Source organism: Anthonomus grandis, chromosome 2 (genome assembly GCF_022605725.1).
Source record: "Anthonomus grandis grandis chromosome 2, icAntGran1.3, whole genome shotgun sequence".
NCBI classification, from domain to species: domain Eukaryota; kingdom Metazoa; phylum Arthropoda; class Insecta; order Coleoptera; family Curculionidae; genus Anthonomus; species Anthonomus grandis.
Genome location: NC_065547.1, coordinates 42,286,611 through 42,305,676, shown reverse-complemented (window position 1 = coordinate 42,305,676; position 19,066 = coordinate 42,286,611). Strand labels below are relative to the sequence as shown.

The window sequence follows — 19,066 nt, the reverse complement described above, 5'->3', positions numbered from 1 at the left end:
GTTGAACCGATTGCCGACCTGGGTAAAATATGATAGAAATTAAATTGTTTATAAGTTTTAATTAATTTATTGGTTTTGGTACAAAGTGTTACAAGTAAGTAAATAAAAATTTAAAATGAGAGGCAGATGTTTCCTTGTAAACATTTAAAATTACTTGTGTGACTTTATCGGTTTGTTATGATCAGTGATTTTTCTTATGCGGTGGCTTTTTCTTTTCATTACATTTTTATGTTTACCTGAAAAAAGCAATTTATTAGTCCTTAGAAAAAAGAGAACTTTTCATCTCTAGTTTTAAAAATTTTCGTTCCTGACCAGAATAATTTTCATGGGTGATATTTACATTTTCTGCACTTAATTACCTTCCATAAATAAGGGATCAAATCCAAACCCAAAAGCAGGCACTGGATCCACCAAATAATTATTTATCTCGTACGTTTCTGAGGGCCTTTTGTTACTATTTTCATTGGGGGGCACGTAAACGATCTCTATAGGTGTATCTTCGCCCTCTACATAGTTGTCATCCGCTGAATCTTCTCCAGAATCTCCTAAAAAGTATACTCTTATGATATTTACATAAAAAGACTTGTTTTATGAATACCTCCAGTCTCTGAAGGTGGCCCTCCGGGAGGCAGAGAACTGGGGGCACCATCGCATAGCACGTAACACCCATCCAACTGTGATTTTTCTTTTAAATTCTTGTGGTTTTTAAACAGTTGGGATTTGGTTTCTGGTTTTAGGATGAGCGTGTGTTTTCGCATACGTTGTTGGTGACTTCGCCTCCGAAGATGTTGATGAGTAGATTCTTAAAAAAGTAAAAAATTATTGAAATATTGGGTTTTACATACACGAAGATAACCTTCGTTATCTCTATACAGTGCATCCCAAAAGCACAACCTTCTTTACTCTAGCCGCGAACATCGCAAGGCCACACCGCGAACGGCTTATGCTTCCGGATCGAATAATTAGCCGTATTTAACGGGACTCGGCAATGATTTTAAGTTTTTTTACTAACAGAAATGCCCGTTTTGTTGAAGGCATTATGCTATTCATTGGAAAATAGATTTGATATGATTTTTTTACTTTATTTTCATAATATCAAGATTATATCCCAATTTAAACAACAACAAAAAATATTTACCTCTGGATGTTTACTTATTATTGATCAAATATTTTTTTTGGCTTTTTTCGAATAATAATTCTACATATGGTAAATAAAAGTGTTAAATTGTAAATTAACATGCAAAGCCTGAATTATTACATATTATACAGTGTGGTACATAATAAATGTGAAACAATGATTGTTTTAAATTGAAAGTTAAGTATCATCAAAAATGTCGTCAAAAACACTTACAGAAATGAGTACATATCATGAAAGCTAATACAGTTTGAGCTAATGAAGTATCATTTGCAGCTACACCAATTAGACTCTTCCCTCGATAATCCAATCTTTTGGAAATATATATTTCATCAATTAATAGGTTAACTACTTTTTCTGTGGATGTTAAAGATACAATGTTCAAATAATTTGTGGTAACATTATCGGATTTTTGTGCATTATTAGTATTTGGTAATACATCAATACTACTGCATGTGTCTTTTAGTGGGTAGTGTGAAAAAGTCTCTCAACATCTCATAAGTGCAAGGCGAGGAAGTATATAACATAAAAGACATCACAATGGTTGATGGTGAATAACGTTTATGCTTTGACAGGAGATTTATTTGATCAATTAAAGGTAAAAGATTCTTGAGCTGATGGTTCACAGCTAGGAGATTTATATCTAGACAACAAATTCTCTAGCTGAGACCACCTATTTAGTGTCAATTCAAAAGGTAAAATCCATTTCAGGTCAATATGGGTCAGTTCATTCCTATTTATATACACTTTTACTTTCATGTCGCTCTCTACTATGACTTGATTAGCCATATTTAAACAAGTATTAGTCAAATTTAAGGTGTAAAAACATATTTTTAAATTATTAACTATTTTTACATTCCACAACTCTGAAATATTAATTTTTTTAAGATAATTATTTATTATTATATGAACATTTGTAATAAGATCTGATTGTTCAAATTCAAGATTGTTGAGTTCAAGACGATGTTCATGTTCTTTATTTCTTTCTTCTGGACTCTTTCGAGGGAGAGGAACCTTTTTTGAAAGATATCCAGGTAAATTTGGAAAAATTTGAGGAACTTCTGAAGGAACTAATCGAGTTTTAGTAGGTATTTTTGTTATTGTGCCATTTGGCAAAAGATAAATATCCTCCCGAATGATGTCAGTGGGGGCAAAATGCTAAGCACAAACTACAGAATGCTTAATAGGAGTCCAGTTGTCTCTAGGAATTGCTTTCAGCCATTTACCTTTAATTTGCTCATCTTTAGGAAAACCAAACACCGATTCAGCTCCCTCGCCTGCACCTAATGATTTTTGTAATTGGATTTGCATCCAGGGACACAGCATGGACTTGGCATGTTAAAAATGTACAAATGTTACACAAATATTATATAAACTTACCTACTACCGGCTACTACAACTCCTAACCCTGACTTAAACTACTTACTTACCACATATTGTTTACAAGTAGGGAGACAAATACCTACACCAATTTTCCATATTCCTCCCTATGTATATTAAGCTATAAAGCAATATATTATTATCCACAGACTAACCAAATAAATGAACTACCACAAGTTCAAAATACAAGTCACAAAACCATTTTAAGCAAGAAAGCCAAGAAACACACAATAATAATTGCCCATGTGATGATGTTCGTGGCTAGAGATAAAGAAGGTTTTGCCAAAAGTTATGTCTTAAATTCATATAAAAATAACGCTCGGACCCGTCGATTTTTATTTCAAGTTGCTTTCATTTTTGTACGTGAAGTTTGTATATACAGGGTTGCTCAAAAATAAATTACGACCATCAACTTCATTTTTTCAAATAAAAGCACACTAAAAGTCAACAGTTATCGAAAAAAAGACGATTCATGTAACAAATAAAAAAAGAACAAAAATTAAGTTAAATGTTCAAAATAGTTGCCATTCACGGCTTGACAATATCCAAGGCGATCAATAAAGTCTCGTTGCACATTTTCAATCATTTCCGGAGTTATGGCTCGCACTTCTCTGCGAATTCTCTCTTTCAAGTCGTCTAGATTATTTGGCCTATTAACAAATACCTTCGACTTGAGGTATCCCACAAAAAAAAGTCCATTGGTGTTAGGTCAGGCGACCTAGCAGGCCATTCGGTGGGTCCTCTCCTTCCTATCCACCGATTGGGAAAGGTTTCATCCAAAAATGTACGCACAGTGGCAGCATAGTGTGGAGGAGCGCCATCTTGCTGGAAAATTAGTTCTTCGTCAGGATAGTCTGGGTGCAATGGATTTGGAAATAAAGCTAGTAATGCTGGAACTAATTCAAATGGGAGAAAATCGAGATACACTTGTCCCGTTAAAGTCTGGTCAAAGAAAAAGGGACCTATTACTCTTCCGCGCACTATTCCACACCACACATTTAGTTTTTGAAGGTACTGGGTGTTTACCTTCATCATCTAATGCGGATTTTCTGTTGCCCAATATCGACAATTTTGTCTGTTTACACTACTATTCAAACAGAACGTGGCTTCATCCGAAAAAATTATATTTGTTACTAAATTATTATTTAGATTGCACATGTTTTGTAAGCGTTCACAAAAAAACGCTTATTTCGCCTATCGAAATCGTCATCAAATAACTGCTGCACAGGAATAACTTTGTAGGGGTGATATTTGTGCTTTTTAACTATTTGGTGACCTATAGATTTCGCCATGTGTAAATTTGCCCCAATCTGCGATAGAGGAGTGCATGGATTTTCTTCCAAAGAAAGCAAAACGTCAAGTTGTTCATTTTCATCTCGAGCAGAACGACCAGATTTCGGCAGATCTCTAACATGACCGAATTCTCTAAATTTAGCCTCTATTCTACTCACCACCTTTTGACATATCGGAGGACGATCAGGATGGATTTCATTGAATAATTGAGCAGCTTCTCTTTGAGTACGTGTTCTATCACCAAACCCAACCATGCACAGAATTTCAATTTTTTCTCGTTCCGTTAACTTTACCATTGTGAAAACCTCAACTTTGCTCGTACACTTCACACTTGACAATATCGGTTTGGCGTACAGCTGTCATACAGTTGTACGCCTTCGTACGTAACTTTTGGGATGCACTGTATAGACTTGTCCTGACTGATAATCAACGTACAACCCAAACTGTAAAACCTAGAAATATGAAATTTGGGGACAACATTCCTATGGTTATGTAGGCGTCCACTAAGAAGGGATTTTTTGAAATTCCATCGGAAAGGGGTTGAAACCCCTTATGTATCATAGCTTTAAAACTATGTACTTTTTTTAAAAACCGATGAAACACGTAATTTTTTTTTATTTTTTTACCTAATTTCCATTTTTTTGTTTTTTTTTAAAGGGTTAAAACCACCCTTTAAGATTTTAACATCTTTTTTTAGCCTTAAATTCATTGCTTTTCGGAAAAAAAAAACTGCAAAACACTTCAATTTAATGAAAACAACAGAATCTCGACAATTCCGCCACCCTGAAGGAGTGAAACAGGGTAAAAACTTCTTCTCCGAAAATTCCTTGATTTTAAACTCATGGCGTTGAAAATTGATATCTTTACATATTACAAGAAGGCAAAACAAAAAATGTTGTTTACAAAGAAGTCCTTCAGTAAGAGTTTTATTTTCAAATTCCACGCGAGCAACGCCGCGGGCATTCAGCTAGTAGCATATAAATATACACGGGGTGTCCCAGACATAACAGTTTATCCTATAGATTTTGAAAAATGTTATTTTTGTTTAGCCAAAAATGGCCGAACCTGTTAAATTTAATATAAAAGGGAGAATAAAATTATCTTTAATTTAAGGTATCACTTGACCCCTATTCTTATTTTTTTAAAAACGCAATTTTTGTCAATAAATGTCCCCTTAAATTAAATTTGACGTATTCGACCCTTTTTTGACTAAACAATTTATTTTTTAAGATTTTTAGGGTGGACTGTTTTGTCTCGGACACCTTATATGTATTTATATCACAGATTACTCCAGAAGAAGAGCTTTACTTACTACTTCTCTCTTTCTTCTGCCTTTTCGCTATCCGACCCTCCCCTTCCTCATTTTGCTCAGAACTTTCCTCTTCCTCACTACTCTCAGTTGTGCTACTTGTAGAAGGTCGTTTTGTTGTACTACTAGTAGTGGTACTTTCAGGGTTTGTACCCGAGCCGGTACAATTTTGTAATAAACTGGACGGAAGGGGTATTGGGGCAGCCCCTGGACATACCAAATCGCATTTTTTAGGCGCTTGATTTCTTGTTTGATGTAATTTATGTGAAACTGAAAAACAAAATTACGCGAAAATAGTTTATAGGAGTTTATTGGTTGTCTTGCTTTACCTGCATTTGTGAATTGCAGGAATATGAGGAGTATACCAAATGGGAAGCCTGAGAGCCGCATAGTGCTTTCTAGGAGTTTTAAAATGATAAAATGTATTTTAAAATTGCTGAAAATCACCACTTTTCTATCAAGTTAATTCAAGGCAAAACGTTGAATTTCATAGCAATGACTTTCCTGTACGGTATGTGAATTTGCATATAATTTTCCAAATACCTTCCCTATCAGTTTCAAGGTTAAACATCACAATCACAAAAATGTTTAAAAACTTTAAGTTATTTTGTTTGCGTGACTTAAAAATTAGTATAAAAGTCGATGGGGTATTTTGAAATCAGTCGTGTCATCAATAGCTAACAAGCCCGTTAGTTTGACATAAAAAAATAAGTGAAAATGGGGTTCAAACTTACCATTTTTAGTATTTTGGTGCTTGTTGCTATTTCTGGTAAGTATATTTGTTATTTTGTTGTCTTTGTGTAAAGCATTGGACGTATGTCAATAATATTAATTAATCTTCAGAATAGTTACAAAAATGCCTAATATGTTAACATGTAGTGCATGTTAATCGAGCTTGATATCCTTTAAACCATTATTTTCTTACTGGATATTTTAATATGTAATTTTTTTAGATGGTGCCCAACATCACAAGTCTTTATCACGTTCTGCATCGCAGAATTACTGCACAGTCGTATGTATGTTTATATTTTTCTAGGTATATACTGAGAGTTTACATACATTTTTTATGTTTCTAGGTCGAGATGTGAGCGGTTCTTCAAGCACCGTCAGGTAAATATTTTACAGGGAACAAAACTGTCTTATAACAGTTGTCCACTTCTGGATGTGGACCTGCTTCATGTTCGTCTACACTATTTTGTCCTGAACCACCTGTTTTCTATTTATTGCTTGATATCATCAAGCCCTCTTGGAAACACCACATCTTTTCACGCATGTGCACGCCAATGTGTCAATTTACGTGTCCATTTTGATTGATCCTGTCGAGCCACATGCCCTACCCATTGCCAGTTCAATTTAACACTAAATGTTACTATATCAACGACTTTGGTTCGTTGTCGGATTTTTCGTTCTAAGACTGATGCCAACCATCGTTCGCTCCGTAGTGCTTTGCATCATCCTCAGATCGTTGGCGGACACTAGATAAATATACTCCTCTACAATTTCAAGTTTCTTGGCGTTGCACAATATATATATGTATTCTGCGGTCATACTGATTATGTTATTTTTCCAAATATTCAGTTTTAATCAGACATAATTCGACGCATCATTAAGTTCTTCTAGTATACCCCTCTGTTCTTGCATGTTTCTGCTTATTAGGACGTTGTCATCGCTAAATCGGAGATAGTTCAAAAATACCCCGTTAATATTTATGCCTTTAGTTTTCTATTATATCGATTTAAAGGCATTTTCCAGCGCTAAGGGAAATAATTTTAAGAATATGGTATCGCCTATTATTTTGATTTTATCTGTTTTTTGATCCTCGTTGATTTTGACGTGCATAGTGCATGTCATATCTTTATCAAATTACAAAAACTCGTTTCATCTGTTCACCCTCCTCATCTAACTACACGTCTCAAGGCTTCGTAAAAAAATAACTTTTAAAATTTAATTTTTTTGCAAAAAATTAAATTTTATTGTCAATTTTTTACTTAAAACCTAAATTTTGATTATTTGTTAAAATTTGGGAGGTCATATCTCCAAATGTAAAAGAACTGTGCTAGAAACGCACTCTATCGTTAAATAATGTTTTAAGCTTTATAGGGATGGATACATTTGAAAGTTTTTTATTGTCGCACAATAAAATTCCTACCATTCTTGGATTCCGAAATACCCATGCAACATGCCACAGAAAATCATAAGCACAACATTTAAGTTAAAGAAAGAACAACAATGTTTCACCGATTCTCCACCGGCACTGACCAGTGGCGGTAAATATATTTTTGCATTGTTGCACAGACGCCTTTCCGCCTTCTTTACTATGAATTATGGCTAACTCGTTATTAAGGGAGAGTAGGAGAAATGTCCTACGTGATTGGAAGTTAATACATTGATTACGGCATCGAAAATCTGAGGTGCCTTGCCAGACATGTATATAAAACATCATCCGACACTGTCCAGTTACTACAATTATGGCTATAGCTTGAGTTGAGCTAATGGCATCGATAAACTATATCCGTACAGAAATAACATGCACAAAACAGTGAAATTTAAAATGAATAAAACCTTAGATTGTTCCTCTAAAAAACCTTTAACCTATTTAAACCCCATGTTAGCCCCGGCTCAGGCTCGACTACTACCACTCCTTCATCAGGAACTTCCTCCACTTCCTCCTCGGGCGGAAGTGACACTACAACCGCTTCAACCGGAGGCTCTGAAACCACCACTTCCTCATCCGGAGGATCAGGCTCATCCACAAGCTCCTCAGGGGGCGCTGAAACGACTACTTCCTCTTCTGGAGGCTCAAGTTCATCCACAAGCTCGTCCGGCGGTTCTGGTTCTACTACAAGCTCCACAGGAGGCTCTGAAACGACCACTTCCACTTCCGGAGGCTCTGAAACGACCACTTCCTCTTCCGGAGGCTCTGAAACGACCACTTCCACTTCCGGAGGCTCTGAAACGACCACTTCCTCTTCTGGAGGCTCGGGTACATCCACAAGTGCTTCTGGTTCCACTACAAGCTCTTCAGACGGGTCCTCCACATCTTCCTCGGGAGGTAACGAGAGTACTACTACCGAGGCATCTGGAGAGAGCACTACTTCCGAAAGCACGACAAGTTCAGGAGGGGATAAGAGCAGTACTACCGAGTCCGGCTCAGAAAGTACCACTGTTTCAACTGGTGAATCTTCAACTACTGATTCTTCTACTCGTAAGTGGTGGTTATGGTGGTAAGGAGGATGATTTATAGTTTGGTTCTTCTAGAATATCCGGCCTGTCCGTGCTACTGCACTTCTGGAGGCACCACGTATACCGGTGGCCCAGTGACCGGTAAGTTTTTTGTTTGTTTTGTTGAGAAACAACATTGTTGAGGTAAATTTTTAGGCTCAAGCAGATCACACCATGGACACGGATTCCACAGCAGACATGCTGCTCACCATCAGACAGGTAATTAATCCGAAGAAAATAAGAGATTAGTTTTAAATAAAATATATGCAACTTTATAGAACATGAGAGGCATCAGCACTCTCATAAAGAACATGACCGGGCTCACCATCACGAACATGATCGCGCACACCATCACGAACACGCCCGCGCCCATCATGAGCACAACAGGGCGCACCATCACGAAAATAGGGAACATCACCAAACTGTGAATGGACACCAAGAGAGGCACCATCACGTGAAGGAGAGTGCTGTGCACGAGAACAGGCAGCACCACGTGCAGAATCATAATATGTAAGCTGTGATATAAATGTTTGTAACTTGACCATTTGGCTACGAATTATGGATACGATTTTTTTTTGAGTTATGTAGGCATTATATTTAGATTTAGTGCATACCATTTTGTTTTTTGTACATAGTGGGAATAAATTGTTTTAAAATTTAATATGACTGTTGTTTCTATTTAAACAATGACCTCATCCTTTAATGAAACTTGAAACAAAGACTATTAAAAAAAATTATATGTGAAGATGTTATGTTGGAGAAGAATTGCTCCAACTTAAAGGTTTTTTGACGTTGAGTAAAAATGTTTGTTATACTTAAATTTATCAAATTAACTCAGTTAGGATTTGGACATATCAATGGGTTTTATTTATAGAATCAGGAATTTCTTTATCCAGTGAAAGAATTTAAATAAAATCTTAAGAAGTTTTTGAATTATATAAAAAAATTAGCACTCAAGTATTGGAATTTGCTCAGTTGTAAATTTGGCTCTATGTCAAAAACCTTTAACATTTTAAAAAATCGTCTCAATTTAAATTAACAGAGTACTAAGCTATACAGCAACATTCTCTTCATTCTTTCAGTAAAAATCTAATTGTTATCTTCTTTGTTAAAAAGTTTCTAGCATATCAAATCAAAAACTTGTAAAATGTTGAGCTTCATTGCTCCTTTTCCTGTCCGATGGTTGGATTTGTTATTGGTACAAAATACTCATCAAACTTCAAGGTGTTCACCGTAGGAGGTTTCTGTATCTCTTACAAGATTTGGTTTAGGTTCAATGACAAAGTAAAAAAAAAATTTTTAGTATAATAAATGTATTATACAAAGGCAATGGAACTATACTGGTAATATGCTATCTGAACGTTTAGTTCAGATAGTATAGTACATTGCATATTACTATAGCAATGATAGTTGTTAAACCATATGGTCATCTAGTTCCTAATATATTATATACCAAAAAATGTTAATGTCTTGCGCAAGTTGCATTTCTAACTGGTCAAAGAATCTTCTCTCTCTCAGTTTCACTTACATACCCTTCCTTTAATTGTTTTACTTCTTCCGAGGTTTTTGTTTGCTTGTAACTTTGAAACTTTTCAGTCAATATCTTCTAGTGTAAACATCCCCATCTCTTTAAAATGCTTCTTTAAATATCCATCAGTGATCTGTCTCTGATTCCAGAAGATTCAGTTTACTTTCTATGGTACGTACCTACAGTATGCCTCTATATCTTTCTGCTCATATACAGCAATATTTTGGCACATTTTTATTGTATGCCCCTTTCTAATTACTGCTCGATGTTAGTCTTAACTCGAATTACTTTGTACAATCTTATTGCTTTGATAAAAGATTAAAACTTCATAGCTGCCAAGATGTATGCCACGATTTTTGACATCGGTTTTGCATGCAGTTAGTTACTAGGTATTCTGAGTTCTCTTTCTCTTCCCCACAGAATCTGCATTCACTTGTCTGTTTCAATTGCCTGCGGTGATTTCGAAGGTGACAATGCCATGTTAAAAAAACCTATGAGATTAAATAGTTTAGTTTTAGTTTACTAGAGCTTTGGTTCTTTTTGGGTCGATGGTTCCAAGGAACATTCTGGATTGTTTCAACACTGGAAGATCATCCCAGGGGCGTTCTCTATGTTGTTTTTCCATTTTTGAAAGCTAATATACAGGGTGTTTCAAAAGTCATGGTCCAAACTGAAAGGGGGTGTAGGGGAGCCTATTTGGAATCAAAATAACCCCCTATGTTGTTATCCGATTTTTGATGGTTTAGAAGTTATAGCTGTTTTTCACTTTTTTGCTATAATTTACTTCTGGGTTAAAAAATAATTTTTTTTTTAAGTCTGGGGATTTATTTTTTAAATATATTTTTTTAGTTTTTTATTTAAGAAATGTCAAGTCTTTTTAATAAAAGTATATCATAAAAAAAATTTGTATTATCGCTGCAGAATATCATGTTTAATTTTTTTTGTGGTTTCTTTAAAAACAAATTTTACCGTTTTAATGAGGCACCACAGTACATAAAGGCGCTGCAAGAATTTAAACCAATGTTTTAAAAATTCTTACAGCTTATAGCCTTTCAATAGAAACGTTTAACTTAAAGGTCTTTATCTGTTTAATATAAGTTAAGTAAATTTTTAGAAAAATGGAACGTAAAAGAAATAAAAGCTAAAATAAAACTTCGAATATTTCATTGGCATTTATTTAAAAAAGACGTTCAAAATGGCCGCCGCCGGCTCTTATACACAAACGACATATAAAATTTCTTTTTAAGTTTCTAAATGCTCGAGCATTGTTTCGTAAACTTGTTGCTGCATCTCGCAGTTTTTGACGAAGCTGATTTTCAGTATTATTTTCCATTTGGTATACAAGTTCTTTAAAGTATCCCCATAAAAAATAGTCAAGAGGATTAAGGTCAGGTGAGCGCGGCGGCCACGATACCACTCCTCCTCTGCCTATCCCACGATCTGAGTAAGCACCATTTAGATAGTCTCCGACTATTCGTGCACTATGCGCTGGCGCTCCGTCGTATTGCAGCCACATTCTTGCCCGTAATTCCAGAGGCACATCTTCCAAAAGGTCATAAAGTTGGTGTTCTAAAAAATCTAGGTAGCTCTCTCCATTTAACCTGTAACTCGAAAGGGCCAATCAGCTTACCACCGAGAATTCCTGCCCACAAATTTACACCAAATTGGTACTGGAAGCGATCTTGCCTTATTATTCTCGGATTTTCTACAGCCCAATAGTGAATATTGTAAATATTAAATATACCAAGTCTTTGAAATGAAGACTCATCGGATCACAAAATGCTGTCAAAAAAGTCCGGGTCTTGCAGACAGCGTCGAAGCATTTCTCTGCAAAATGCTACTCTAGGCGCGTAGTCACGGGGTAAGAGGGCTTGAACACGTTGCACGTGGTATGGATGCTGGTTATTCCTCCGCAACATGCGATGTATCGTAGCTATAGCTAATCCAGTAGCTCTAGAAATTCTACGAATACTTGTAGAAGGGTCCGCCTCTATCAAAGCAAGCACCTCTTCATCATCCAACCGCGGTCTGCCTATTTGTTGTACATCAACAGGTATTTCTCCCCGCAAATATGAATTATGTACTCATATGAACACTCTCTATAATCGGGAAAGCGTTCACGATCCGGATAACGATCACGATACTCTCTTGCAGCAAGGCGAGCGTTCCCACCGCACAATCCATAAATGTAAGGCATTTCAGCATATTCCCGTGGGGTACACCGATCCGGCATCTCGATGCAGATTAATTATTACTTTAATGGTATAATAGGTCAGAAAACAGAAAAAAAATGGATTAACACGATAGCTAAAGACAAACAGAAAACAATACAGAAAATACCAACAATAGTCGGTTTGGCTATTTAAAATGGTCCATGTGAGAATACCATTTTTGTTTGTAGCTCTTGATAGCATTCTGAATTCCAATTTGAAGGTCAAGCGCACTTAAAAAGTACCAAATTTGTGGTATGCAAGCAAAAAATGTAGTATGATTTTATTTCTTTTATGTTTAATTTTTCTTAACATACATTGATCAAATAATAAACACTATAAGGTAAATGTTTTTATTGAAAGACTAGAAATAGTAGGAAGTTTTTAAACATTGGTTTAAATTCCTGTAGGTCTTTGTGTACTGTGTAGTGCTTCATTAAATTGTTAAAATTTTTGAAGAATCCAAAAACAAATTAAACAAGATTTTCTGCAGCGAAACAAACAAAAAATTACACTACACTTTTATTAAAAAGACTCGACATTTGTTGGAATAAAAACAAAAAAATATATTTAAAAAATAAAGCCCCAGACATAGAAAAAACAATTTTTTAAGCCAGAAGTAAATTATAGAAAAAAACTGAAAAACAGCTATAACTTCTAAACCATCAAAAATCGGATAACAACATAGGGGGTTATTGTGATTCCAAATAGCCTCCCCTACCCCCCCATTCAGTTTGGACCATGACTTTTGAAACACCCTGTATATAAGATGTTCTCTTCCAGTCACACAAGCTGAAAGCTGGAATCCTTTCTTGCCAAAATATTCGTGTGCCCAGGTGCCCAAAAATATTGTAACTTTATTTTTCTTTTCTAGCTGATTAAGTTTACCTAAACAGTCCCTTGACTGTCGGTTAAGATTGCGAATTCTTGCTTGAGATATTGTTTGTTCAGGACTAATTGAGCGCATTTTCCTATATTTACTTAGCGGCTCTGAGTATTTAGTGCCAGGCCCGAATACACCAGCTCATTTTGTTTTTTTCGGTCTTTGAACTATCTGATGGTATTCGATGTAAGTGACTGGGTGACTGTTCCAGTGACTTACTATCCGTTTTTGTAGCGAAATTCCTCACAAGTGATATTTCCTAGTTACATCGTCCTTGGGAAGATCGAATAGGGAAATAAATCCTGTTTGAGATGTTCAGGCTCTCTAGTTTCCCTCATACACACAGATATTTTACTTTAATTGATATATATGTACAAGTTGTCCGCCCAGCTAGATATCCCAGGTGGGTTTCTAGCCTATAACATCTTATCGTGTTCTTCACCAATAGCCTTAAGATACAACTCATTTTTAAGTTTCACTGATCCATTTCTTGTCTATAGGTTGGACTCACGAACTTAAGTAAATATACCTGGACTACCAGTTCAATGAAAAGTAAATGATCACTACTAGAAGCCGCCATTTTGCATGATTGTGTCCTTCCGATGTTGGTCACTCTGACAAATTTTAGTTGTGCCAATTGTAGGGAAACAAAACAATTAAAGTTTTTGAGAGGTTATGTTTTTAAAAATACAAAATGAAAGCTACATATAGGAAAGACTTCACAGATCTAACTAGTTGCGTCTTAAATTCTTAACTAAATGTAACTTTCTATTTTGTAGTTTTGTAAACATAACTTCTCAAAAACTTTAATTGATTTGTTTCCCTACAATTGGCACAACTAAAATTTCAAATTTGTCACAGTGACCAACATCGAAAGGATACAATCACGCAAAATGGCGGCCCCCTAGTAGTGGTCAAGTTCGTGGTTGGACTAGATACTTACTAGTTTACCTGTGACACATTAATGCGAATTAGCCAGCTATTTTTTATTGTCAACCTAAATAATTTAATGATAAATTACTTATCATTAAATTATTTAAGAGATTGAGTACAAATATATCTGATAAAAGAATATAATTCCTTAAATTTTGCGAAAACGCGATAAGACACACCATGACAAAATCAAAGTGAAACTTTTTTGTGCCTGTTTCGGTTTTCAAATTTTTATTAGTTGGCAGCACTGAAATTAATGTGAATTTGAATCTTCTCCGGTATACACCTTAATGCGCATTACAGCGAGATCATCCACATATTTAATAAACGTTTTATCTTAATTCGCATTTCGCTAATGTGCATTAACGGTTGCGTGTAAACATGGTAATTGATACAAAATAACCATCCCTTACAAGATTCATAAAAACAAAGAAAACACATACTCACTGTCTCACAACATATAATAACAGGCTACACGTGTTTCACTCAAAACAGTATCACACTACATAAATAAACAAAAATTTTTAGTTTAGAGTAATTATGTTAGAATATTTATGTAGTGGGAAGGTTGTGATATGACTTTTAAAGGCCTGATGATGCTCTATAGCTAGAGCGAAACACGTGTAGCCCATTATTATATGTTGTGAGATCGTGTCTGTGTTTTTTATCTTATACGTTAGCCTCTTTGAGAAGAATGGATGAGATTTTTGTATTCCTTGCAAGATATGGCTTGAGTTGGTCGATGAAAAAAGCTTTCACTATACTAAATTTATTATAAAACAGCAATGAAACTATAAAACGTTTATTTCAAGATTGCATATTACTACAGCAGTGATATTTATTAAACCATAAGGTCATCTAGTTCCTAATACATTATAAGATCCAAATAAGTTTGATCTGTAGTTTACTCTAACTCTTCTTATCTTGCGCAAGTTGCATTTCTAACGAACAAATAACATTTCTTGTCACAACGCATAATTGTTCATTATCTTCCGCATTGTCTTTTATTTCTGTTGGTTCCTCAATATTTTCCATTAAGGTTTGCTTTAAAATCTGCTCTCTATCATACTTATTTTTCATTTCTTGCTCCAATTTCTGCTTCTCTCTCTGCTCTTCCTCCTCATCTTCCACGATCTTTTTTATTGTGTCCAACTGGTCGAAGAATCTTCTCTCTGTTTCAGTTACACTTACATACCCTTCCTTTGGTCGTCTTACTTCTTCAGAGGGTCTCGTTTGAGGCTTATTTACTACTTTTCTTTGTTCAATATCTTCTGGCATAAACATCCCCATCTCTTCAAAATGCTTCTTTAAATATTCATCAGTGATCTCTCTCTGACCAGAAATCTTTATTTGCCTTATTGGTTCGCTTTTGGGAGACTCTTGCTGAATAGCCAAAAACTTATCAACAATCTTCATTTCTTTATTAAGAGCCTCATTATATTCTTGGATAAGCTTCTCCCTAGCTAATCTAGATCTTTCATTGAACTCTTCAAAATTTCTATTAAACTCCTTCATGCTTTCACGTACTTCAGCGATCTTGCCCTTGATCACCATGTTATTATCTGCATCGCTAGATTCAACTTGCTTACTCTGGTACATTATGCCATCTTTTTGCTCATACACAGCAATATTTTGGGAAATTTTTAAAGTTGTAGCAATATCATTTTCTGTAACCTCTGTACCTTTAGCGCTAGAAGAGCTTCTAGCATATAAAATCTTATCATCTTTTTCAGCAATATCTTTTGGGGGAACAGCCAAGTACTCTGGAGGTTCTTCTACAGGTTTATTAGTCTGGCAAATCATTTGGCACAACTCACTTTTAAACTTCTCAGCTTCAGTGCTCCTTTTCCTCTCAATGGGTTTTAAAATCATCCTGTTTTGATCAGGCACTTTAATGTCCCATTCCAAAAGCTCCCTATAGCTCTTATCCTCATTAGGATCTTCTTTTGGCTTACCACTACCCTCGGCCAACAGACACGCTTTTAACTCTTCTTTCGTTTTTACTTGCACAGTAAAATCGCCCTCACCAATTTCGTTGCAAGTAATTTTTATTTCCTCACTTTGATCTATATTTTTCAAAAACTGTGGCTGATAATCGGTTTCTTCTTCGGAATTTTCACTATCGTCACTATCATCAGGCACGTTTGGGATATTGTGCATTACAAAGATACTGCGTGGACGTTGTTTTTTGGCCATTTCCGCTTGCTCTTCATAATCTTTTTCGCATTGACATACGTCAGAGTTGCAACGATCGCACCAGTCAGCTGAAGTGTTATTACCTTTTTTGCATTGGCATACGTTAGAATCACCATGATCGCAATTATTAGTGGTTAATTTTAGAGAACTTTCCACACTTGCACTTAAAAGAAGCCTGAACGGGTTCTCAAGTTGTGTTTCTTCATTTGCATGTTGATCGACATAATGTTCTACAGATTCTAAAATGATGTTTTCATTATCCACAACATCTAAAGTACTATTAGTTAAAGTAGATTCTTCAATTAAAGTAGCTTCTTCTTGGGCTTCTAGAATCTGTGCTTCATCTATCTCCTCTTCAGGTATACCTACTGATTTGTCTTGATCTACTAGACTTGTATCTTCCGTAGAGTAGATTTCTCTTGTAGCTTCTAGTTCATCACTAATTTCTTCTTGAGGGTTAATTTTCTCAATCATTAATTCTTTGTGATCTTTGGCTACTGTTGTGTGTAATATATCACTCTCTTTAGTTTCGAGGCAACTAGCAGTTTTGTCTTCAGTTGAAACTGAATTCTTTTCTGGTTCAATATAAGACTGAACCTGCGTTCTTTCATATTGATTATTATCAATTATCTTACACATATCGTCAATGATCATTTGAAACTGCCCGGCTGAATTTGTGGTGTCTGTTTCTTTCTCTTCTGGTTGGCTTTCTTTAGGAGAGACCAATTGTTCTTCATCCAATAAGCCCTCCTTACTGGTGGAAGGTTGTGGTTCATCAATTTCTTGGATGAGTGGCTTCTTTTGATAAGGAACTATTTCAAAATGTAAAATTATTTTCTCAATAATTAAATTTAAAATATAGTCGTAACTCACTCTTTCTAGAAAAGTCAAAAATTCTTGTCCTATAAGCTGAATAGTCCTCAGTAGTCTGTTTATCAGTCATAAAATCGTTACTATCATCATCAGATTCAGATTCAGACTCATCTGCACCATTGGCTTGTCGCTCTTCATCTTCAACCACTGATTTGCCATAGTTGTACACTTGTTCTTCTTCAGAGGATGTATCTTGACTTGCTTGTGGAAGTGAGACACCATCATCTGTAATGAAAACTCATTTAAATTTTAAATGCCTTAAAACTTACATAATAATACCAAGGGTTTCATTATTATTTGCTCCCTCAGCATATCCTTCCAAATGAGCTTGCGAAAGACTCTCAGCTTCGCTTTCGGAGTCAGCAAGTGAAGTACAAAAGCCACTGTCTGAGTTTTGAGAGCCTTCCTGAGCCTGACGTTCTGCTCTCCTCTGATCCCTAATTCTAATTAACGCTAGAAGATATTTTAATGTGATTGTTGGTTATATATAGCTTAAAGATGAAGGCGGTACCGTTAACGCTATCCATGATTTTTTGTCTTTCTCTGTCGACCCAACGTTTTCGTTCTGCATGTTCCTCAACTATGCCTCCACGTTCCCTATAAGTAAATATATTTTTTTATTTTAAAATTTCTAAAATATCGGTGAACATTCTAAGAACATTCAGGAAATTGTTCAATTTCATGACATTATGTCAGCAATTTGAATATCCCTGTTTGTCATATATTGTCAGGTTAGTATAAAAAATTAGGAAACTAAAACATTTTTGCTCTATTCAGAACATATTATCGCGAAACATTCCTTCAACATTTCAAAACTAATATTGCAGGTAAATTCCCTCAAACATTGGTTAAACCTTGATAGTATGTTCCCTGAATGATTTGTGATATCAAGTTAATTTATTTACTAACCATGCTTCTGCACAGGCTCTCTCCCTAGGAAACACTGGTCTATCATCCAAGTACTGAAGGTTTTTCTAGAAAATAAATAATTTAAATCCTCTCTGCCTCTAATCCATGTCAAACTTACACAAGCAAGTATCAAAGTCTTCCTGTAAGCAGGGATCTTTCTTATAACAGGGTTTCCCATTAGATTTAAAACTCTTAGTCCGACCATGCTGCCCAACACTTGAACAATCAATGGGTCTTCTATGTGATTATTTGATAAATCCAAGACTGAGAGTTCCACAAGTTTTTCTAGGTGCTCAAAGTCTTCTAGCGATTCCACATAGTTGTTGGACATGTTTAAGGTGTGGATTTTAATTGATTCTAATGAAAACTGTGATTGAATGTAAGATATTTTATTACAAAACGGATTTTTTACCCAGATTTTCAATTTTTTTTACTTGATTGTGCGAGAGATTCAAAGTGTCTAAGTCAGGGCAGCACTGAAGGTTTTCAATTTTTTTGATCAGATTGTAGTGCAAAAATAGGCTTCTTAAACCGGTCTGATGATCTGGAAAACTTGTAAATAAAGCATATAGTGGGCTAAATTATGAGTTGTTACCTAATCCGCTGATTTCTCTGATTCCGTTATTTTCTAACCAAAGGCACTTTAGTCCAGTGTATTCCTCTAAGTTTTCTATGTAAGAAAACCCTTTAAAATGGAGATATAAGACGTCATTCAGGTGGGGTGTTTGATATAGTCGTTGTTCCTTGCAATGTTTTTTTATATATTCTTTGGTCATCCTGTAATAAAAAGTTATTAATGGTATAGATTTGTATGGCACATAAAAGCATACCTGGGTCCTTTATAGATACTGTCCAAACCAGTGTATTTCGCATTTTCGTCACTTTGCGTTTTTTCGGTAGTTACAGTAGAATTTTCCACTATAAGTGCCATTTCTCCTTCAAGTTTCGCTTTTGATTGATGATTTCATTATTGATTAAACAACAATAAAACAACTACCTGTAAAGGTGTTAGGTCGATAGACTTAGGCCATATCAGGTTTTATTTTATGTAGATCTAAATAATTAAGAAAGGGGAAAAAATATCGGTCGACAAAAAATTCAAAAATGAAAATGGCGGGAAATTCAAATTAGATTGAAAAATCTCGATCTACTTACCTCCACTAATTCTCAGCCCTACTTTTTCCCGTTCCTACTT

At 35.3% G+C, this 19,066-nt stretch overlaps 4 protein-coding genes across 8 annotated transcripts in view; 2 read left to right on the top strand and 2 right to left on the bottom strand.

Annotated features, from left to right (window-relative positions):
• The window catches only part of LOC126750674 (peregrin), a 93,761-nt gene extending 93,640 nt beyond the window's left edge, over window positions 1-121 (top strand). For both annotated transcript variants that reach the window (XM_050460347.1, XM_050460346.1), the window contains exon 22: window positions 2-121. The gene's annotated coding sequence lies outside the window, so the exon portion shown is untranslated. The remainder of the gene's footprint in view (window position 1) is intronic.
• LOC126750678 (uncharacterized) lies at window positions 45-5,613 on the bottom strand. Its single transcript, XM_050460356.1, has 5 exons — window positions 5,447-5,613; window positions 5,121-5,387; window positions 599-802; window positions 360-545; window positions 45-236 (listed from the first exon to the last, which is right to left on the bottom strand). The coding sequence occupies exons 1-5, from the start codon at window positions 5,505-5,507 to the stop codon at window positions 151-153; spliced, it is 804 nt and encodes a 267-aa protein (XP_050316313.1). The 5' UTR covers window positions 5,508-5,613; the 3' UTR covers window positions 45-150.
• Window positions 5,614-5,729: 116 nt separating this feature from the next.
• LOC126750675 (tRNA (guanine(37)-N1)-methyltransferase) overlaps window positions 5,730-19,066 on the top strand; it is a 53,008-nt gene continuing 39,671 nt past the window's right edge. Inside the window, exons 1-7 of one of the 4 annotated variants that reach the window (XM_050460351.1) lie at window positions 5,730-5,886; window positions 6,071-6,133; window positions 6,194-6,227; window positions 7,730-7,914; window positions 8,095-8,322; window positions 8,376-8,441; window positions 8,496-8,558. In XM_050460351.1, coding sequence (XP_050316308.1) covers window positions 5,835-5,886; window positions 6,071-6,133; window positions 6,194-6,227; window positions 7,730-7,914; window positions 8,095-8,322; window positions 8,376-8,441; window positions 8,496-8,558 — 691 coding nt within the window. In that variant the 5' untranslated portion in view covers window positions 5,730-5,834. Of the gene's footprint in view, window positions 5,887-6,070; window positions 6,134-6,193; window positions 6,228-7,729; window positions 8,323-8,375; window positions 8,442-8,495; window positions 8,559-8,617; window positions 9,001-19,066 lie in introns of those variants that run through there. The other 3 variants (XM_050460349.1, XM_050460353.1, XM_050460348.1) reach the window with 3 other exon arrangements.
• Window positions 14,680-18,864, bottom strand: LOC126750673 (dynein axonemal assembly factor 1 homolog). Its single transcript, XM_050460345.1, has 9 exons — window positions 18,702-18,864; window positions 18,467-18,648; window positions 18,284-18,415; window positions 17,990-18,228; window positions 17,872-17,936; window positions 17,474-17,559; window positions 17,242-17,415; window positions 16,963-17,187; window positions 14,680-16,901 (listed from the first exon to the last, which is right to left on the bottom strand). The coding sequence occupies exons 1-9, from the start codon at window positions 18,800-18,802 to the stop codon at window positions 14,803-14,805; spliced, it is 3,303 nt and encodes a 1,100-aa protein (XP_050316302.1). The 5' UTR covers window positions 18,803-18,864; the 3' UTR covers window positions 14,680-14,802.

Bases quoted from the DNA above. Each gene is read 5' to 3' on its own strand.
- LOC126750678 (XM_050460356.1), bottom strand. From the start codon at position 5,507: ATGCGGCTCTCAGGCTTCCCATTTGGTATACTCCTCATATTCCTGCAA. The intron at 5,388-5,446 runs GTAAAGCAAGAC...TTTGTTTTTCAG, and splicing joins CCTGCAATTCACAAATGCAG to TTTCACATAAATTACATCAA. The intron at 803-5,120 runs GTAAGTAAAGCT...TACTTTTTTAAG, and splicing joins GCAGAAGAAAGAGAGAAGTA to AATCTACTCATCAACATCTT.
- LOC126750673 (XM_050460345.1), bottom strand. From the start codon at position 18,802: ATGGCACTTATAGTGGAAAATTCTACTGTAACTACCGAAAAAACGCAA. The intron at 18,649-18,701 runs GTATGCTTTTAT...TTTTTATTACAG, and splicing joins AGTATCTATAAAGGACCCAG to GATGACCAAAGAATATATAA. The intron at 17,188-17,241 runs GTATTATTATGT...TTTTCATTACAG, and splicing joins AAATAATAATGAAACCCTTG to ATGATGGTGTCTCACTTCCA.